The 23,610-nt window shown below is 39.6% G+C and overlaps 1 protein-coding gene across 1 annotated transcript in view; it reads left to right on the top strand.

Moving 5' to 3' along the window:
- The window catches only part of trappc9 (trafficking protein particle complex subunit 9), a 215,450-nt gene that overhangs the window by 69,264 nt on the left and 122,576 nt on the right, over positions 1 to 23,610 (top strand). Inside the window, exons 16-17 of the mRNA XM_073463457.1 lie at positions 2,685 to 2,837; positions 14,774 to 14,892. Of these exons, the coding sequence (XP_073319558.1) occupies positions 2,685 to 2,837; positions 14,774 to 14,892 (272 nt within the window). The remainder of the gene's footprint in view (positions 1 to 2,684; positions 2,838 to 14,773; positions 14,893 to 23,610) is intronic.

The following is a 23,610-nucleotide window of genomic DNA, read 5'->3' as shown; positions in this document are numbered from 1 at the left end:
GCCTGCCACAAATTGTGCTCCACTTATGACAGCTGACGTAAAAATAATCGGGCTTGGGTCCACGTTCAAAATTGCTGATCCCAATCAGTGAAACAATGCCCATATTGGCCCCGATCCCGATCCAGCAGATCGGCTCGGGACATCCCTAATGCTTAAATACAACTTGACTTAAGCAGGGGGATCTTTGACATGAGTTCACACTCTAGTCAGTTTTTGTTTTTGTCTCAAAATTATGATAATTCCACTTTTCCTGACGTATTAAGACGTATTTCCTGATGTAGTTTCCACAAGGCTGATGACATTGCCTCAAGTGATGTCACTTAAGTCAGCATTGGTTGGATCTAAAGACTACAGGTCTGAGAAGGAAAAGAAGTTGGAATTAGAAAGAAGTGAGCTCACAGACATGTAGCCTGCATCCCTGCTTGATTCTAGAGGGTATAGTATCCAAAGCTGTTTGACACACCCAAACCTAAGACTGAACTGCAGGCTTTAGAGTTGCATTCTGGGTAATGTAGGCACCAGGTTTCACAAAGAAGAAGAATGAGTGGAATAAAGCAGGTATCTCTGGATGCCTGTGCCTTGCTGAATCAGTGGAGTGATCTTAATCCTGTTGCACATGTCTAGGATAGTTTTACTTTTGTGAGGGAAAAGATAAAGAATTTATCAGAAAAGTCAGCCAAATTAAACTCAATGGAGATTTTTGAGCCCACTATCCTGCAGAATAACATCCATATTTTATGATTCCACTCCTAATGATTCACACCCAGCGGCTGTTCAATAACAATACAGGTGTGGAGTGCTGAATTAGAGTTTAGTCTGACGTTCATGCAGGAAACAAGAGTTTGTGTCCAGTCATGTAGCTTCAATTAACTATCAGCATTTTATTAACCGTAACCACAGTCACTCCTTAACATTAACTATACAGCAGTTGCATTTACAATAAATTAGAAGAACATGTATTCAAACAGTGGTCTCTACAGAAAAACAACCACACGTTATTATGTTGTGTGATGTAGTGGTACTGTTCTTTTTTTCTCTTAAGGTTAATGGCGTACTTCATGAAAATAATAACTTCAGTCCTTCTACTTGCAGTTGAGGTGTACAAAACCCTTTTTAACTCCAGTAAAAACACAAATTAACAATGAATACAATCATAGGCTTTATCTATGAAAAATATGAACTGCGTCAGTCATTGGGTTTTGTTAATTATTTTCCATGGCCATCTTTGTATTGTTTTACTGAACATTATTTGTGCACCTGAGGGTAGGACAGGGAAGATGTCAGATGTTTCTCTTTGTGCGAGTCCACCTTTATGCTAATCAGTGCTTTCTCTTGACACTGTATTGATTGCTTCGATTGTATACACCCAAGTCCTTTGTCTCCTAATTACGTTTTGACTTGATGAGAAATTGAATGCTCGGTGGTTCCTTCATTTTTAATGAGTATTTGTTTTTTCAATTGTGTTGATTGTTCCTGATTAGTCTTTTGTACATACCTTGCAGCTCTACTGCAATTCCCCAGGACTTTTTCTAACAGGTGGATTATTGAAGTTGAAAGAGAAGCAGGTTAGTCACAGCCAGAGAGGATGAAAATCTGAAACCCTAGCCTAAGTGTTCTGGACAGTGTTAGAAATGGAGGTAATTTCATATCTGCTATGGAGTGGCACTGACGTGATCTCCATATTGTATTTTCAAGATTACGGATGTCTCTGTTTGATACTTTATATAAGGCATGAAAGATTTGACAGTCTTATGGCTACCATTTCTTGTGACTCATAGTGTAGTAGTGCGGTAACACCATCCATAACCCTGGCTGTCTACCTATTCAATTACAAGGCCTGGTGTTGCATATTTAACTTGTTTTTTCTTCCCAATCCTTTTCTTCTAAATCATTTCCCCACTGCCTCACACCCTGTCCCCTTTCTCCTTTTTTCTCTCTTTTAATTCACTGCAAGGAGCTCTGAGTTTATGAATATTTAAAGTGGAACGTTATTCACAAAATCTTTATTTAATGCTGCCTACATTCACACCCTCTTAGAGGATTTTAAAGGCTTCAGTTATGAATCAAGCAGGGATGTGTAAACTGTTGTTTTTACAGTGAACTTGCATCGCCTCTTCTGCTGTGTTCCTGTTCAAATCAGCCTGCTTGCTGTTCCTGCAATCCCCAAGAGCAGGAACGGCTCACCTGCATAGACAGAACACATGCTTTATTCAGGTGATGTATCATTCATTTGACGCTCCTGGCTGAAGTGGATGCAGCTGAGTCATTCGTCTCAGGTAGAAGGGGTTGGGGGGCATACATTAGAGAGTTACGTCTAGTGACGAGCAGCCAAAGGACTCGCAGGTAGGAGGCCAATCAGCAGCTTTGTTGCTCTTGAAAGCTTATTGCAAAAGAAACATCATAGTAGCACAGGTTTCTTTAGTGATGATCAACCTGCTGCAGGTACAATGGGATCAGTCTCCTTTTCTTCCCATCTCCTTTTGCACGAATGGTAACCAGCAACTCAGAGTAAATGCTTATGTGTGCAAAACCTTTTGCATTTTTTTTTTTTTGTCTAAATATATTTGCTTCCAAAAATGTTACAGCAAATTTGGCAAGTCTTGCCATCTTTTATCCCAGCAGGTATCATCATGCTCATTTTGTTGGTGTTGACTGTGCCTTTCTCTTCCTTTTTGTGTGTGCAGAGAAAGTGTTTGGGGAGTTTCTGAGCTGGGAGCTGGAGGAGGCTTTGTCTCACCTGCCTCTAAAGCCTGGCCAGGCCGTGACACTGGCTGTCAGCATCAAAGTCAAGCTGGACTTCTCTGGTCAGGAGAACCTGCTGCAGGACCTCAATGATGGTGAGTGGACAGACAGGCATCTCTGCAAGAGATATTAGATACAAAACATCATGTTTTTAAATTGGTCAGGTGACAAACAGATGGTTCACCACTTGACACTGTTAAACTTTTGAAAAGTTTTGCCATGATATTTGGTTACTAAAGACAAATCATGTTGACTTTGGTGATGCCTCAAGCGCCACCAGCAGTTTGACCCTGGTTTTGACAACTATTTGAAGCATTGCCATACACTTTATTACAGACAGACATGTCCCCCTCAGGATGAATTGTAATCACACTGATCAGGCTCCATTATAAAGTCAAGATTTGTTCCAGTTCTGCAAATGATTTGCTCCAGTCTGACCAAACCTCTTCAAAACTGATGACATTTCCATCAGCCTCAGTTGTACTTTGTAATTGTGTTAATTAGCAAATATGTTCATGTTAACACTCAAAACTAAAATGCTGAAAACTGCTGAACATCAGCATGATAGCATTGTCACTGTGATCATGCTGATATTAGCATTTAGCTTAAAGCACTGCTATGCCGAAGTACAGCCTGACAGAGCTGCTAGCATGACTGTAGACTCTTGTTATCTGATGATGTAATACATTAAGTTTACATAATTAGTCAGTATTGATATACATTTTTTATTTTTATTTTTTTTACCCTTCATCAAATCATACATGTAGTTTAATTAAATCATGCTGAATCATATTTTATCCCTTCTTCAGGTTTGCACATCCTGCTCATCTTGAAACAATCAGTTGCTATGTAGCCATACAGATTTCTTTTTAATGTAGTCCTAATAAGTAATTTAGTACTTGTTGATTAGACAAAGTTAAAAGGTAGTGGCTTGGTTGCAAATGTTAAATTCATTGGACATAAATACAAATAGATAATATAAATAATATAAACATTAGAAATACGTCTGAGGGTTAATACAATAGAACTTAACATCACCACAAACTATAGCCTTCAAAATGACCATATAGTCTGTTTTAAACAAAAACTGAACATTCATGCCTTCATGAAGGTTTTATTGTAGGGCTGTTGTAGCAGACTGGATTGACTTAGATGTTTATCATACTGGCATTTTAGTGACTCTTCCTTGTATCTGCAAATGTTTTCCTTCATTTGTCTTGAAGTGGATTGAATAGAATTGTAATACCATTTTTTAACTGTCGAGCTGAGTGTATGCACATGTTGGATGCAGGAATGTTAGTTCACACTTTAAATGCAAATGTGCTGCTGTACATGAAGCCTCTTTGTTGCTGGTATTCAGACTGCCTTATTCAACATTCAGTATTAATAGGAGAGAGGTCCCAAGGTCTCTACACCTCCATTTTTCTTCTAGCCTCTGGCTTCCTCAATTCAACTGTCGGATTTCCTATCTTCTAATTCTTATTCCTGGTTTAAAAAAAATACTCTGACCTTCTCCCCTACCTCGGTGCTCATTCATTGTGTTTCCTCTCCAGTCATTTTCATAGTTCATGCTCAGCCTCCTTTTCTTCCTTGTCTTGCTCCCGACTTCTCTACCTCCTTCTTGAGACTGTTGAACCTCTTCAACACCGACTCTTTGGGCTGATAAATAATAATTAGCAATCAATATGGAACTGCTCTTGCACAACAGAGACTTTAATTTGTGTGTTTTTGTGAGTGTATGCATGTGGATTCAGATGACTGAGAAATTAAATACATACAACTCTGTATGTTAGTCTCAGTCCCAGTGCTCCTCATGAGGTCATTTAAGCAAAACCGTTTCAATGTGTTAATTAGCTGAGCAATAATTGGAGACCTGAATTAAGGAGATAAGACATTGTTCGTCTAAACAGCTGCTTTAAATTGAGTTATTATGGTTGCATTATGGGATGCTGGTTTTGCTAAACACATTTGATGCTATCTACAACTCTGATACATTAATGAAATCACATTATTAATGTTGTGTTAATATACTGTTGAACTTATTTGCATGAAGCCAGTTGTTTTGCTTTGTTTTCAGTCTGTGCTCCTGCGTGCTGGAAGATTAGTTCTGCCATCTTTGCTAATTAAACTGTGAAATCTTGATAATATTTAGGCACAACTGATGCTTCCAGCAACTGTTCAATTGTATTGCATACCCACCACATATGCCACATTGTACAATTAATGAATCAGTACCTTGTTCGAGGCAACTGCATAATAGGCTTTTACCTGAGTATACCACCTTGTCAGAAATGTTCAAAGTAGGTAAGACTAGATATTTCCCATTTTAAAGGAGTAATTTCACATTTTGAGAAATTCACATAGTAGTTGTCTTGCTGAGAGTTGGATAAGAACATTGATACAGCTATCATTTCTGTGGAGCCAGGGGGTGAGTGGCTTAGCTTAGCATAAAGACTGTAGGCTGGGAGAAACCACTAGCCAGGCTCTCAAAGTTAAAATATATACATCCCACCACCTTTAAAGGTTACTGATTAGCACATTGAACTTTGTTTCTTTAATCTGTCAATAATCAGAAATGTAAAAAACAACCAGTGGTGGTTTTTTGGGATGTTCCATGCAGGGACTACTGCCAAGTACATTAAGCACTAGCCGTCTCCCCTTTTTCTGTCTTTGTACTACTACTGTAAGTCAGCTAACAGAAAACAACAATTGTGGCTCCTTGCTCCTCAAAAGGTTTTTTTAGATGCTGCAGTCATATCAGAACTGGAGAGTGTATTTCATTGAAAGAAGAGCAAAGAACAGCATTGAAGGCTATTGTTGGTGGAAAAGATGTTTTCACTCTTCTCCCGACTGGCTGCAGTAAGAGTCTGATTTTACCAATGGGCCCTGCTGGTGGTACTGCTTTCATACTGTTAATCTGATTGGTTGAGGTTAGCCCGTGTTAGCTGGAGACAGATGGGTCGTCAAAGTATTTTTTGAAATTGCCTGTCCTTTTCTAAACAGTTTCCATGGATGACTTCCCAGATGGTTCTGTATAACAAACCATCTTGCTGGTTAGGTGTGTTTATCTCTCCCCAAACAATGTTTTAAATGCCTTTGATGATGTTTTTATGAAGCTAAGTGGAATGATGTACCTGCTTGTTCTGTTTTAGTATTTTCAAAATGACACTAATTAGTTATCTTCAAACAAGGCAAAGCATAATGTAATGCACTGATTTTAAATGAGCAAAAACAATCTGAGAAGCATGATACATGCCATTGTTCAATTTTGTCATTTTCTACTCTGCACTCAGTAGCCTAAGAGACACAGCATTTTCACATAGCACACATCACTTCTTTATGGCAGTTTTTGCATTTTGACACAACTTAGTGGATTAAAGAATTATTTTATATTGGTGTTCCCGACTTCTAGATACAGTTTAACTAAACCATTGTCAACAAATTGTTGTTCTAAACTTTACATTTTGTGCCACTGGGTTCCAAATAGTGGATTTTTTTTTTTTTTTACAGCATCAAGGAATGATTGGTAAATGGACTGCATTTACTTAGCACTTTTATTCAAAGTACTTTACAATCATCAGCCTCTAATTCCACCATGTAGGATTCGCCAAGCCTCACATACCACAAGCTATCATGCTTTCATCAAACTTGCGGTCATTATTTACCTGTATTCTTGGTTAGTAAATTAAGTCTAATGAGAGACAATGACAGAAAGGGAGACATCAGCCACTGGCTTCCCCTCTCTCCCTTGAGCATAGGGATGGTCAAAGTTACACTCGTCAAAGCGAGCGATGTGACTGCATTTGTGCACATAAACGCTCTCTTGAGGAGATGGTTTCCTGACGGTAGATACTGTTATGTGTGCTTGTATCACACTCACTCATCTGTTTTTTATGTGCGCAAATTTTGAGACTAATGTAACACAATGCAGGACCTCTATGCTTTATCAGTCTTTTTCAGTGAAGCCACCACATTCCACATTCTCTTCAAACAAAATTGTTTCTTGATTACGATAACCATGGCAACAGTAGAAGCTTTGAAGCATTGAAGTCAGCTCTAGAGATTTGTATCTTCACCTACTTGCAAAGGGTTTAGATTAGCAATTCTAGTCATGTCTATTCATGACCAATAAAGGTAGAGCAACCAGAGGATTAGCCTAGGTTAGCAGAAAAATTCAATGTTTTATATTTCTGTTTGCAGACAAATTAAATAAATGAGATATAACATGTTAGATAGCAACATTTGGAGGTGGTGGTAGGTGAATTTTCAAAACTTGAACTGAACTGAACAGAGCCAGGCTAGCTGTTTCACCTACACGAAAGAGCACATTATTGATTCAGGAAAGTCAGGAAAGTCACTTGGAGCCATTTCAAAGCAGTTACAGGTCCCAGGATCAACTGTGCAAACCAATTGAAAGTATAAAGTGCATGGCACAGTTGTGTCACTGCCACCATCAGGAAGGAAACACAAACTATCACCTGCTGCTGAGAGAAAATTGGTCAGGATGGTCAAGAGTCAACCAAAAACCACCAAAAAGCAAGTCTGCAATGAATTAGAAGCTGCTGGCAGACAGGTGTCAGTGTCCACGGTCAAGTGTGTTTTACATCAACATGAGCTGAGAGGCTGCAGTGCAAGCCTGAAGCCCTTGTGTCAGATGCAGCACCTAAAGCTCGACTGAAGTTTGCTGCTGATCACATGGACAAAGAAAAAGCCTTCTGGAGGAAAAGTCTGTGGTCAGATGAAAAAAAACTGAGGTGTTTGACCATAGTGAGCAGCAATATGTTTGGAGGAGAGAAGGTGAGGCCTTTAACCCCACCATACCTACTGTCAAGCATGGTGCTGGTAGTATTATGCTGAGGGGCTGTTGTGCTGCCAGTGGATCTGGTGCTCTAAAGAAAGTAAATGTAATAATGAAGAAGGAGGATTATCTCCAAATTCTTCAGAAAAACCTAAAATCATCAGCCAGAAGATTGGGTCTTGGGTGTAGTTGGGTGATCCAACGGGACAATGATCCCAAACACACATCAAATGTGGTAAAGGAATGGATCAATCAGGCTAGAATTGAGGTTCTGGAATGGCACTCCCAAAGCCTTGACTTGAAGCCCATCAGGGACATGTGGACTGTGCTGACGAAACAAGCCTGTGCCAGGAAGCCAGCAAATTTATTTGAACTTCACTAATTCTGTGGTGGTTAAAACTTCACCCAGAGGCCTGCCAGAAGCTCGTGGATGGCCATCAAAAGCACTTAATTGAGGTGAAAATGGCCAAGAGACATGTATGTATACTTTTGAGCCAGCAGATTTAGTCACATTTTCAGAAAACTAAATTCAGATTTGAAGCAAACCTAAAGCAAAATGAGAGCTGTAGAAATCATTGGAACTGAAGATGGCCATGATATACATGTTCTTTACAACTGTATGTAAACTCTTGACCGCGACTGTAGATGACTATGAATTTGGATATGAATATATTTCTCCACTTTGCCCAGGTGAAAAGCTCTACCTAAACACTCTTTCTGTCTCTGTTTTCCTCTTTCACCCTTCTCCGCAGCCTGAGGATAAATGATAGCTCACAGCTTAAGTAGTGTGTGTTGGAGTCTGTCTGATGTGCATGCTGCTGGTATTGTGTTAACATCAGCACTTCTCTATACTAAATATAACCCTACACTCAGATGTCTAGCAGCCCTCATATGACCAAAGTTTAGTTTTCACTGTTTGTCATGCTGTGCTGAAGGTGGGAATTAGTTTTTGCCTGATTAACAACTGTCAGAATCTTCAAAGTAATTTATCTTCAGTGGAATCTTTCACTAATTATGTGCGTTTTATTGATCGCCTTTTTTTACATGCAAGTTGTGAAGAAAGTCAATCCATCAACTTTAACTGTGATCTTGCCTGGCAGTGCTGCACTCGATGTCCTTTGTGTTTCAGCTGAGGCAGAAGGGGCAAAGCAGACAAGGCCAAAGAAAACAGTACAGGGGGAACATTCAAAACAGGCCGAGCCTCATTGATTTACCCTCAGACGAGTTTATCCCTCACGTTGAGTCGGGCTCGAGACCACAACACTATAACTCAAGATCAGATGGGAGTGATGTCATTGCTCAGGACTAATGGGCCTTGACTTTACAGCAAGCTTTATTGTGTTAAATGGTGTGAGTGTTGTACTTAATGACAATGCTACCACTTGCATTAACATTGTGGTCTTTGAAAATTGTACCTTATACCACAGTAAATGTCTACATCAAGAACAAAGTAAGAAACACAAGAAACGCATCCAATTAACAACATGAATTAAAGGACTTAAATGGGGACAAAGATGTATTCAGAAACTCTGTTGAAATTAGTAAGGGACAGGGAGGTGCTGTCTCAGTGTTTTCTCTTTGTCCTCAGTTGACATCAGTTAGAAAACTGCTGTCCTACTTGTATAGTTACTTAGCTTTCAGCTTACAACTGCAGACTTAGCCCCCAAGAACCATTTTTAAAGTAATAACCTGTGACATGTTCATTTTAGGTTTCTATTTCATTTCTCTCTGTTGTCAAGTGTTGCAGCAGTAATTAAACTGATACCCAATTCTAGAAAGCTTTTATATTTGCTGGTCTAAATACCAGGGAGTCTGGTTAGTATTTTGGCGAAGAAAAAATCCAAGAAGAAAGTACGGCTTGGTATCAAACCTCAGGACTTGTTTGGTACTGACCAAAATAAACCTGTAGTACTAAGTGTTAAAAACAGTCTTGTCAGTCAAGTATTGAAAGCTGGCATTGATTGTCTGGTCAGATTTGTAATCGTGTTTACAGATTCATGGTGTAAACCAAAGACCATCTTTGCACTCAGTCCCTTCGTGCGTCTTGGCCAGATTGGATGCCAATTGGATATAAAAAAAGCAAGGTTTCAATCAGTCCAAGAAGCATCCGATACAGATTGAATTTTAATTGCTCAAAACATCTCACAAGGTGGTCACCTTCAGAGTAGCAAGTACGACTTGGAAGCTCTGTTCCTCGAAGCTCCAATATATCCAGCTTGGTCACTAACGAATATTGAAGTGGCTGAAAACAAAACAAATATTGATGCCTCAGATAAGGACATGGTTTGGACAACACATCATGCGATCCAGTTCTTTTCTAGCATAACCCACCAAAACTGTCATGACACGCCAGATGGTTTGTTACACAAAACCATCTGGGAAGTCATCTTTGGACACTGTTTGGGAAAGGACAGGCACCTTCAAAAAATGCTTGGCAGGTGATTGGACGAACCATCTGTGTACCACCATCTATTATGAGCTAACTTCAACCAATCAGAGCAACAGTAAAAGAGCACTATCAGCAGTGCCTGTTTGTAAATCAAACTCTCACCAAAGCCAGTGGGGAGAAAAGCAGAAAACATTTTTCCATTGAGAAAAGCCTTCAGTACTGTTGTTTGCTCAACTTTAAATTAGATATAATTCTGATATAACTGATGCTATAGTAGCATCTACGCTAACCTTTTGAATAGCTGACATAGTTGTTTTCGGACAAAAGGTCACTTTTCTTTCTAGTCATCACGCGTCAACCACGCCCATAGCTGCCAGTAGTGATGCTGATGAAGACAAGACATGGGAGTCATCCTTGTGTTTGCGTTGGGTTATGGACCATATTTAGCTGGCTAGCAAAACTGTGATTGTTGTAACCAAACTACACACGTGCAGAAGTTATTCTTCTTCTGGGTTCTTGGCAGTTGCCTTGCTGACCCAGATTTTCATGCAGCTACTGAGATGCATTTATGTGGCTAAATGCTAACTAATGTGCACAAAATCACATATGGATTTTATCTGTTTATCTGTTAATGTTTGTATTTCCCCAAGATAACAAAGAATGTATTGTTTTGTTTCAAATTCAGGTTTCATATCATTAATTTAAATTTTACACCGTTTCTAGTAACAAAGGGATGATCTTCTTCTTGTTCCAGTTTTCCAGTTTGCTGGACAGGAAAAGAAGGAGCACTGAGCAGTGATAGCCACTATGGCTGAACAGACAAAGATAAGAGAGCAACCTACAGAAACCTAAGTAAACCTAATTAACAGAAAATCAAAGGAAGAAGACCACAGAATGGGTAACGCTGTTTGACAGGTGATCTCTCAGCAGGACAGTTCACAAACAGCAACACAGTGACTGCTTATCACAAGTGATTTTAGTGCTGGAAATGGTCTGTCTGTGGAAATACTAAGGCCTTTATGTTATTGATGTCAAGGGGAACAATACATTTGCAGCCCTAAAATGAAAAGGCCTGCAGGAGAAAAGTGATAGCTGTTGACTCAAATTAAACACCATGTGGATCTCTGCATGCCAGACATTTGATACTGCTGTCAAAACAAAGTAGATGTTTATATATGATTTACATTCGACTTTAATGTAGCGTCCAAACCCACTGTACGGCCTTTCTGTAAAGACAATGATCATTTGCTCAGATCTCTTTACATCAGCTCATAATATATCTGTTTTGCTCTCCCTCACTCTGTAAGACTGATAGAAGCATAATGGTGTTCTTAGAGTTTCACTGCTGCGTGTAAACTCAGAATAACAGTGTGGTTTTGAATGAGGCACTGTAATTTTGAACTGTAATATATTTTTTTGCCATTGTTTGAATTGGATTAATGGAGAATTTTATGTCCAGAAATAACACAAAGCTTCAGTATCTGTCAAAATGTTTTTACAGTACTCACAGTTATAAAACATGTAGTACATGGTCAATGAAGCTCAGGTAAAATAATGTTTGAATTGTATTTTCCAGATATACCCATCTTCCAGGAAAAAGGCTTTTAAATGTGAGTGTGATCGACACTTCAGAGATTCACAGTATCTCGTGAACCTTCCGATCTGTGCTAACAATGTTATAATTATTCTAGAAGTGACACTCCCAGTCTTTGCTGTTCTACCTAAATCCAGGCAGCCAGGTGGCCACTGAAACAAATGCTGAGTTCAGCCGATTCTCCCCGAGGCTCTTAGACAGAGAACTAGACGGATACTGATTGGGAGGAGGGTGTAAAGGAGGGGATGATTGTGAGCAGTGCCATCGACAATCACACCACCCATTACTCACACAGTCTCTGTGCCACAGGACACGGCAAGTCATGTGTACCTCCTCAAACAGACAGTAAAGGATACACTTTATAAAGTCTAGGAATGTTATCTGTTATATGTTTTGGCTGTTTCCTCCTCTGCCCCTCTTAGTCTATGTCCAGATGCATATCTTTAACAGTTAAACAGCAGTGTGTAGAGAATGAGGCCATAATGAGAGGAGATTGCTCACACCAAAGCCGTGACAGCAATCACTAGTAACAAGTTTCCAAAAAAAGTTTTGTTTTGTGTCTGTATTAACGGATGTATGCCCCCAGTGTTCAACGCTAGGAATGCATTTCATAGGCAGTACGGTGGCACAATAATTAGCACTGTTGCCTCACGACAAGAATCCTGGTTCGAATCCTGGCTGGGGCAGGGCCTTTCTGTGTGGAGTTTGCATGTTCTCCCTGTACTTGAGGGGTTTCCTTTGGGAACTTCACTTTCAGTTTCACTTAGAAAATAATGTATCAGTAGAGCTGTATTGTATTCATCAATCAGCACCCTAATTTTAAGTGTCTGAAATTTAGAACAAAACTCTAACCCCTAACCCTAACCCTTCTTTTGTATTCACATCATAAAGCTACAGTTATATTTACAGCCTTACACAGCTTCTGTCCTGCAGTTTATTAGAACCATCTTGGACATTATGATGTTGTTGATTGTTGCTGAGATCATGATGTAAAGTCTTCCTGATGTGCAACATGCAGGTTGTAGACAATTGAAGAGAAACAGGTCTAGTAGTTTTTTAATAGGCTGTAATTTTTCTTGTTTTCTTGTTACAAAGTGTTTGTTGTCATGCATTACTTGTAGATCATTGGAGTATCTCATAAAAGCAATGATAACTTTCCAAACTAGAGTTCTGTGGAATTTTTATGTTGCAATTTCAATCACAAGTTTAAGGTTTGTTTTTGTTATTGATCAATAAACATGCAGAGGGAGGAAGAGCCTGAAGCGTCCATGTTAGTGGATTGCTGTTATTTATTTATTAAAAGAAAATAAGAAAATCTGTGAGTGTTGGCTTTTCTACATATGAACTTTGTTGGGTTTTCTTTGCCTATTATTGAGGCATACTTTTGTTTTTGTATTTCCTTATTTTATGTTTTATTATTTTGAGAAGCAGTCTCCCTGTTTTCTGAACTGCTCCAGTTTTCTGTATTAATTTGTTGTTCTTGCTGTTTGCTGTTAATGCAAAATCGACACTTCCTCCGTGTTTACCTGCTGTCATGGTAAATTTAGCATAATCCACGTTTTCACAGAATTAATTCTGTCAGTACATCCATATATTCATTCCACACACACACCAGTCTGTTGCTCTGGCTTCTTCTGTTTAACAGAATCACTCTTCTCACTGGCTCTATTTTGCCAACCTTGTATATGGTTGTTACAGAGTTTGATAGTAAGTGAATATGTCCATCTGTCTGCTGTGAACCCCAATTGCCTGAGCTGCTGCAAAGGCCCGTAATTTCCTCTCTCTTAGGGGAAATTGCAGGGCTTTGCTTTACACTGACGTCAGAGAGCGATATGATTCGTTTGACGTCAGAGCGTGGGCTCTGGGCATCATTTTTGAGTATTGTCTGAGTGGGTTTAAAGCAGCAGCCCCTGTGGTGGTTCCTGATGCAGCTGCTGATAGTGCAGCTGTTCCTGTCTATCTCAAGGTCATGAATATAAAGCCATTAATTTATTCTTCACAGGATTGTTGTAGCACCAAGAACATTATCATCTCAAATTTGTATCATTTTAAAATATTGAAAACTCAATTGGTTTTAGGGCAAACACAGCACCATAAGTGGGAAATAAGAATAATATTTTTCCATCTAACAATGCAAAGTGGCCACTGTATATTGAGATAATGTGCATTCTGTGTGTGTGCTGTAGGCCTCCTTCATTGCTATAAATACAATCCCAATACACCCCTTGCCCCTTCCACTTATCCCTACCCCTACGTTTTGCATGTTAATGCCGAGGGGTAGGTTGTCCTGATTCTTGTTGGGATTGAGGGGTAGAGTGAAGTGTTAGGGCTACATGGCCCTCGAAATGGAGGTTTTTCATAGGCCCATTTCAAACCTGGAATTTGAAAACTCTGTCATTTAAATATGGTCCTTTTCTTTATTACAAGTATACACAATTGCTACTAATTCGCAGATGTCTTTGTAGCTAATCAGCTTGGTAGCTAACGTTACATTGTTATTGCTGATATGTGCATTACAGTTCCGCAAGTATAATGAAATACTATTTGACAACACTGCAAACTACTGCCTCCAAAGTGACCATAGAGGTGAATTAGTACCTTCCCCAAACCACATAAAGCAGGACAGAGCTGCTAATATGTATTGTGGCCATAGATTACTGAAACTACTTGCACCGTACACTTTGTAAAACATTCTTTAATTCCTGTGCAATATTGCTCATAGAGGTGGTGTCACAACATAGTTTTGCACTGACTTTCAACAATTATACACGAGTTATAAGTTAGAAGCCTTAGAAGCCAGTATCTCATCAAATAATAGCCCTAACATTCAATCAGCCACAGGACATGTTGTGTTTTGATGTAAGTGGTGTGATCACACATTCAAAAAATGGCTTGCTAGCTAAATGAACCTGCATATAGCCTTACCTCTGATCAAAAGCAACAGGTCTGAGCCTGTTTCCTGTGGATAGTCAAGTAATTGTGAGGAACATGGCCCCTCTGGGAAATCTTTCTCAACAAGAGATAGATGAGGGAAAGTGAGTACATAAAAAAAAAGTGAAAAAGTCGTTAAAACACTTCATCACAAAATAGCTCCTGTAAAACCTTGTAATACATCATGGAGTGTCTAGTGGTGTTAATCATGTGAGACCGTTTGCCCTGATGCTCTGCTTGCCACTGTGTAATGATAGCATCGTCTCTATACCCTGTGTTTTTTGTGTGCTGACTGTGTGATGCCATTGTGTCTTTTCAGATGGGATCAGTGTGACAGGCCTGCCAATCTCCAGCCCACTGCGCCAAGTCCTCAAACCCAGGTCCGAGACCAAGCCTGTCAGCAGTGAGTCCGGCAAGGCAGAGTACAGCCATGTTAAGGTGAATAAACAGTAACAACTATTGTTTTCCTCAGTCCTGCACTGAGGTGGAAGCAGTTGTTTTCTCTATCTATTGTTTCCTGTGTTGTAGCACAAGTTTATTTTATTATTATGTTAGGCTATGTATCCTGCTCTCTGTTGCTCTCTGTCTCTCTCTCTTTGTGCCAAGTGCACTGTGTACAGTGTGTGTATGTCATTGCAAAAGTTGAGGTAAAACTAAAGCATTATTTACTACCAATCTACAGCTTTTGGTATATGCCTATAGAAAGAACATTGAGTTTATTTGGCTGGTGTCTCACCTTGGCTGCAGATGCACTCTGCTCTTTGAATCAGGACTCAGAGCTCCAGCATAGACATAGAACTGAGATGAAACTGTTTACATGGCTTTTGAGTGAAACAGCTAAGAGAGCGAAGGAGAAAAATAGATAAATAAATAGTGTGACAAGGAAGGAACAGAGGCGAGATGAAGAACATGTAGAATGAGAACACACTAGACTGGGCTGATCAGCAGGGGAGAGGGTTGAGGACCTGTGGATGTTAGAGAGGTTGAAATGGGCGGACTGACCGAGTCTATCTGCTGAGGGTCATCTGCACAACAGTCATACCACCTGCAAGTTTGGTGGCTACATTGCCCTGCCGCTAAAAACCAAAAAAACCTTCTCTCCTCTGTGAATCATCAGGAGAAACAACAACGTTGATGTCTGATGTTCAGATGTGCTTCCAACAAAGTAAACTTTTCTGACTTCCTCGAGAAAAGTTTGGCGGGATAATGACTAGGTAGAGAAAATACAGGAGAATGTTTCTTGTTCAGTATCAAATAAGGGCTTAGGGAGTGACTAATTTTACATAGAACAGCAAAAAACTGTGAGACCAATCTCAACATGGCAATATAATGACATTGTGTTCCAGAAAATAAACCAATCTACATTGGTTATATCGTACACACACTTGTCAACCATGTTCATCAGAAGTGACTGCGTTAATTAGGCATCGATGAACAAACACCAAGATCACGGATTTTGCAAGATATAAACACACAAATTTACGACTTTCCTTTTATCCTAAACTCAAAGATACTGCTATACTGTAAGGGGGCAATGTTAAACTATGACCTAAATCTTTTTAAGTCCCAAAAATGTCTGTATTCACATTTAAACTAGAAGTGGAAACAGCCTAAACAGGAATTTGTTGGAAAATCATCCCAATTAATTTATGGTGTTAATTTTTTTTCTACTATGATTTATACTTTTCATATGTATTTGTGAGTTTAGCTGCCAGCAAAATATTTGAAATCTTCTTTTTAACATTCAAAGTTGCATCAGGAAGCATTGTGCGAGTTTTCTTTTAAACCTTGTGGTTGTGTATATAATGGGACAAAGGTATTGACGGAAAGGTCTCTGGGTCATTTTGAATTGCACTTTTAAGATGTCCCTTTTAGTGTTGTCACAATACTAGAAATTCTAATTGATCAGAACTGAACACAGTAGTTCAGCAGCCTTTACTTCAAAAACAGGGTTCGGTACACAGAAAGGCAGTCAATCAGGCAACAATCCAAAAATTGCAAGGAAAAAGAGCAAGGATCTAAGAACCAGAAACTCTGAACTCTAGGAGCTAAGACTGGAACGCTTGACTCAAGGGACAAAGAGGGACTGGCACAGAGGACTGCGAGCAGACAGACTAGACACACATCAGCAAAAACTGAAACAAAGAAAACAACCTAGGATGTGACATAACTTTGATACAATACCTTGGAAAATATGGATATTCGAAACCATGTTCCATACCACGGCACAACAGCATCCAGGTTAATGTACTTCTGATGGAGGTGGGGCTATGTGGGCACAGCAGCAGTATGAGTGTGTGTGTGTGTGTGTGTGTGTGTGTGTGTGTGTGTGTGTGTGTGTGTGTGTGTGTGTGTTTCAACTGATATTGAAGAGGAAAGAGAAAGCACAGCTAGTACTGGTGTATCAACACTGCAGAAAGTGAGTATTGAAACCGTTTCAAACATTCAGAATCATTATGTATCGATATCGAGATATTTTTGACAACAATAGTTCCTTTTGAAACTGTGAAGTGGTGCAATGTAGTTCAAGGTTCAAGGTAAAATATGTTGTCAGTTTGTGTGTGCACTGTATAGACAAAAATATCCTGGATTACTGTTGAGGCATTTTAGTGTTTAATTGTGATGATCAGAGATTCAAAATTCAAAAGTTTGTGTGTGTGTGTGATTATGTATTGTAAAAAGTACGAGTTTACCACCCTTATGTATTGATTACAAATCCTCATACTACTGCACAGAAACACTGCAGGGAAAAATCTGAAATCATTCTCCTTGGCTGTATTGCATAACTTGTTTGATATCCAGTACCTATGCAGTAAAAGGAAAACCAGCCCTTATTTAAGGTATGCTGGGCATTGTAATCAGTGGTTCGGCTTGTTAGAAGGACCTTTGAGTGTCATTGCAGAATATTGTGTTGGAACCACAGTTAAAGTAAAGTCAATTACATAAGGACTCTTGTCCTGCAAGATGTCTGTTTAAAAGCAGGTTGTGAGGATGTGAGCTCCTTCTCTTTTCATTCTCTAGATGTGTTGTTGCACATACAGTACAATACAGTAGACAACAGGGTGATTCATTTCACTGTGCTCAACCAAAGCCTGTGCACTGATTTGCCAGTATACTGTAGTAGTTTCCAGCTGCATGACTCATCGTTGTTATGGGCTGTATTGTTTTCAGTTCAGCACCCAGCAAGTGTTTGACGCATGCTGACGTTCAAAGGCTGGACAGATATGGCACTGTTCGACTCAAATCCAAGCAAAGTTATGCATTACAAAAAGTTTGATGTTGTTGTGAAAAGTTTTAACAGATATGATGAAGATTCTTCCATCCATTGCCATAAATGATACACGCAACATCTTGGGACAATATCTCAACTTTAATTTTGTACCTTATTTACACAGATTTTCATTATCGGTGCAGTTGTTGATGTGGACTAGACCTTCTGTTGTAGACAATTCTGCACCTTAGGATATACACTGAATGTTGAGTGCCAATACAGGAGGCAGTGTGTTCAAGCAATCTGAAAAGTAAAGGTGCTCTCACATCTAAACTGTTTAATTCAGTTCAAGTGAGTTCTGGTGCATTTGCCTGTTTACTTCAGTTTTGTTCAGGCTGGTACGGAAGCTGTCAATCAAACTCTGCTATGGACAATCTGACTGAGACCACCTGATAAGGAGGGTTCATGTAGCACTGATGATGCAGGATTATTCTAGTGTGACATGGACCAGACCAGAACTAAAAGGACAAAGAATATCAAGAGACTGGAACTGCATTCAGTCAGACACTTGCAATTAATACTTGCCTTTTTATTAACCTTAACCTTTACCTACTTTAACCATACTAGTTGTCATGTACAGATATAATTAAGAGCTGCATTTCTAAAGCCATTGGCATTTGACATAAAAAAAAAAATGTTCATGAAGGGAGTCTGTTTGGTAACAGGCCCGATCTGATATCTGCATGTTAGGGTTGTTCCTGCAATATCATAATGTTGCTCTGGGACCATCATTGCAACTGATCAATTGCGTTTTTGTAATGTCATAGCTTTGGGACGTGGGAAAAAGACTGGAAATAATGCACACTGGAGAAGCAATCCTTTGGAAGATGTAAATATTGTGAAAGGGTTTATTTTAACCCAAACCATCTTTTCCTAAACCTAACCAAGTATTTTTGGAGCCTTTACCTAACCAAAGAGCATCAGACAACTTACAAAAAAAGAAATAATAAGTAAATAAAACTAAACTAAAACTACTAATTAAGTTACTATGAAAATAATAAGTGAAAGTAATTAATGAAAAGGATAACAATATGTTCAAATGGGATACGCACACCAGTCTCTTGGATGAGAGTCCTTACTCAACCCATTCAGTCATAATAGTTTTCGACAGGTGTGGACTGGCTATTTTGTTAAATTGATGGTTCTAGCGCAGCATTAATTATGATGTTCCAGGAACACCAACACGAGTCGCAAAGCTGTGACATCACAATAATGTGATGGGCCAGTTGCAATGATGGTCTTGGAACCACATTAATTGTGATGTTTTAGGAACAACACCAACACGGTGATATCAGGTACACCGTTTTAAAAGAGCAGTCCAATATTGATGTTCTTGTCTACTGATATGGTTGTTCCTGGAAGACTGCTTAGGTCTTTCTTCCATATTTCTTCATTATCTAACTTGTCTGTGTTCTCTTTCTGTGTTGGTTGACAAAGCAGCGACCTACATTTATGCCAGAGGCAATGAGGAAAAAGTTTTTACACAATATGGAACTTTTAAAAAGTCCCTTTATCTTCAGATAGTTTTCTACCTGAAAAAAAAAAAGGATTCTGCCTGATCAACTTGTAACAGGAAGTCCTGATGTGTTGCATAAAGACATCAGTGTGAACTTTTCGAGCCCTCCTATTGCTGCCTTTCTGAGATATGTCTCTGCATATGTTAGAGTGCTTTTTGAATAGGCATAATGCTAGTATTATGTGCGACTTGATTTGTAAGTGTGTGTGCATGATGGAATGAGAGAGAATCTATATTAGCTGCTAATAACTGTTTTGGCCGGGAGGATGGATGGACAGATGCACAGGAAATTGAAAAACCTTCTAGCCAAACTGGTTGGAAGTGAAGCAGGGTGTTCCCTGCATATCTAAATCTTTTATGGGCCAATAAAGTTTGGATTTGGCCATTTTGGACCACCTAACCCAAATTTGGCCATCATTGTCGCTCTGGCTTATGGTGCCATACTTTATCCCTATTGTTTTTTCAATGTGTTGACATGTTTGTATATGTGATCTCTGAATATCTATGAGCTATTTTGGCAGTTGCATTCCTTGTACTTGAGCTTGCAGACTATGAGTAACTGCAATCAATCATGACTGATCTGTAATCGGCACAGGAGGAGTCGACATGTTTATCTCACTGACCTTTCATCGCTCAATCTTAGCACCCGTTTTTCAATCCTCCCACTGAACTGCAAATGCCTGTGGGCCTGAAAATGTGTGTGCTGTCAGGGTGGGATGGATCCACCGCGGGCGAAGGAGCTGCTCAGACGTGTTGGTTTTTGCCGATTATTTACACATTTTCAATGACTCATCCCCTTGGAGACTAAGGGCACTTCCACAACTTGGTTTCTTTGACACTATCAATTACTCCTCTCACCTCATCTCTCCACCTGCATGTCCCCAATGGGAGCACATTGCCTCTTCAAGCTCTGTTGTGGTTTGATTGCATCTAAAAAGTGCTATGCCTTTGTTACATCTGCCAAAGTTCCATTGTGATCATCCTCATAGTGGTGTCTGCACGTGACTGAAACAGCAGTAGATGCAGAGTTTTATCAGGATTTGGACCCCCATCTCCGTCTGCTGGGGATTTGTGTGGGAAGTGACTTGAGTGACAGCCTGGGAGTAAGAGAAAAGAAGGGGATGCAGTAATCCCACCATTGTGATTACCCATGAGTCACTGTAATGCTGGCCAGTGTGCAGTGTGCAGTCATACTCATTCACTTAGCCTTCCTGTGGAGCTATCTCCACTGGGCAGATGTCATCGAGAGCATTTCAAGTGAAGCTATGATGCTGAAATAGGTATGCCCCTCAGACACACCAAGTGATTATCTTCAAAACACCAAATGTCGAGGATACTGTGGAGCTGCATCTGGTGCGATTTTACTTTCCTGTTTATAATGCCATATTATTGCAATATAGAGATTACTGTTAGAATGTAGACGTATGTGTTCCTCTGAGGCAGGAGAGCAATAGTCTCCTTCTGCCAGCGTCAGGGCTTTTAGAGTGGACAATTTTCTATATGACGTGCACCTCTTAACCCAGCCAAATATGAAATGAAATGGTCCCATTTCAGGTGGTCATTTGGAGTGGACACTGCAGTATTATCTCTGACAGTGGCTCTCAAAGTGGGTTTCAGAGACATTCAGAGGTCTTTCAGTTGGGTTATAGTGGATCTCTGGAAAATTGAGGAATAGCTTTTCCTAGAATTTAGGGCTATGAGATAATTCAGCATTATCAATGTCTGATGATTGTAGTTCACCTGTGAAGACTTTTGTCAGTTTGATTGTTTAAGTTTATATTTCATTTTATTTTTATTCTATTCATTTTTAAGGACAATGCACAATGATCAACATCACTGTAAATTTGACATTATCAGCTAAAATGTTCAGTTGTTGTCCCTGTTGTTTGGCATACATTAAGAGTTGAAACATTTGATGAATTCATTTATTGATTGATTCATTAATTTATTGATCGAAAAAGAAAATAAATGTCAGATTTACTGTATATGGTACATGGTAAAACAACTAGGCCTGCCGCTGTAGTCGATGTTACCAGATTACATTACTTGCCCACCACACCGACTATTGTTTTGCTTATTTTATCAATACTTAGTCGGATGAGGGACAATTACAAACAGAAGGTCTGACGTTAATGAGGAAAAAGGAGTTGGTTACCTCACTGAGAAGTTGGAGGTGTGCAGACTGTTGCCTGCAGCTCTTCATCTAACAGCTGCTCCTTGTTCCATTACTCCCACACACTGTATAAAACTGCTCCCTGACATATTTCAAACTGATCCACTGTCAACAAATGCTGAAAAAATGGCCGTTGTTTGTTTGGTGTAGGCATTTCTGATGAACGACAGATAGCAGTAAGTGTTAAGCTCACTGACAAACACATTGTTTTTTCTGTGACTACTTCACAAAAAAGGTTGACTTGTTTCACCAATTTAATGCTTTAATATGAAGCTGGAGCAGTAGGAAATATTTTTTACAGAGGACTCAAAGGGCTTCAAAACACATGCAACACATTCACGCACACATTCATACACTGACAGAGGACGCCATGCAAGGTGCCAACATGCTCATCATGAGCAACGCGCCCCACAGTTGACACTGTTCACACACACACACACACACAAACACACACACACACACACACACACACACACACACACACACACACACACACACACACACACACACACACACACACACACGCACACACACTCAGTTTCTTGCCCAAGGACACAACGGCATGCAGCCAGAGCAGGGGATCGAATCATCGATTTGTAATGGTCATTTTTCACAGTTTTATGTCATTAAATAGAATACATGAGGAAATACCTGCAGACAAAACCCCAGGTTCAGATTCCATGTGGCTCCACAAGTACACAAAAGCTGCTGTGAATTTGATTTTTTTCTCCTTTTTTTTTGGAAACACAGTGGAAACAACTGAATGTAAAACATATTACACATTATTACCTTGTAAAATTGTTATGGTGAATGTGTTGACTAAAACTTGCCTATTTAAGTATGAAGCAGATATGGAGCAACATACTGTGGTTTTGGACTTGGATTTTGGACCTGATTAATGTAAGCTGTCATGTACAGATATAATTTAGAGCAGCATTTCTAAAGCCATTGGCATTTGACATAAAAAAATGTCTCTGAAGGCAATCTGTTTGGTAACAGGCCCGATCTGATATTGGCATGTTGAATCCAATATTCACTCTCCATATAGCTTGATTTTGGCTGAGGAACATATCTCAATCTTTAGTTGACAAATGCTCCACTTTCTTCTCCAGCTTATCTCTAGCTTTATCTGTGTGCCTTTTGGGGCTGTACAGGTAGCGTGCAGTGGGTTTACTGAATTAGAGCTTTTTATTGAAAACATCTGCTTGCTAAAACAGGAAACAGTGTTGTTAAATTTGTGTTTGTGCTTGGAAAGAAAAACAGCAAACAAGAATGAGCTAAATGATGCTAAAACAATGAAAACCTGAGAGAAACTAAGTTTGGTGATAAAGTGACACCTTTAAAATTAAACATAAATTTGATCCATTGTTTATTTTTTGGTGCAGCTTTGAATAATCCTAAATGATTAACATTCATATTATATGATGGCAAGCAGCTTCATTTCTGCTGTCGAAGTGATGATTTTAGCTGCTCCCCTTCGACTATCTATTTAGGGATTCTGCTTTTGTGTTCTGTTCAAGTCAACATGGGATAACGAGCCAAATTTGATACTTTCTCGTTACCTTTTGTTTCACAATTTTAACAAGGTTTTATTTGTTTTTAGATTGCTGGTAAATATAAGTCAGTGTATATAGGCCAAGTTATTAACCTTAAACATGACTGTGAGGAAGAAAATTGGATCACACTTCAGAAAAGTCTATGTAAGCATTTTCTCCACAATGAAGAGTTGTTGCGTCTGTGATTGTGTGCAGTGAGAAAGAACTCGGCCCCCATACAAGACATGCTGACACACACACACACACACACACACACACACACACACACACACACACACACATGCAGTGTCAGAGTGGGGTGTAGTTGGGGGTTGTTGGGGGGGGGGGCAGAGCTTCTTCAGGGCTAATCAAATCCAGTGGAGACAGAGGCAGAGTCGGCTGCCTGCCTGCCAGCCAGCCAGCCAGCCAGCCAGCCTGCCTGCTGCTATTTTTAGAAGCCCAGCCCTGCCGATGGCAGTTCAGCTCTCTTCACGGATACAGATCCCAGCTCGTGATACAGATATTTATAACTGCCACAGCTGTCTACCCAAGTGTGAAACTCCAGCTGAACAACCAAATGATTTTCTTTTTCTTGGCTCAGGATTCAAACTGCTCCCTCTTTTCGCCCTCTTTTGGCTTGTTCAGCACCAGCTTTATGTTC

This window comes from Pagrus major, chromosome 3 (genome assembly GCF_040436345.1).
Source record: "Pagrus major chromosome 3, Pma_NU_1.0".
Classification (NCBI taxonomy): Eukaryota; Metazoa; Chordata; class Actinopteri; order Spariformes; family Sparidae; genus Pagrus; species Pagrus major.
Note: the sequence above shows the minus strand (reverse complement) of the source record. Positions and strands in the feature narration are given on the sequence as shown.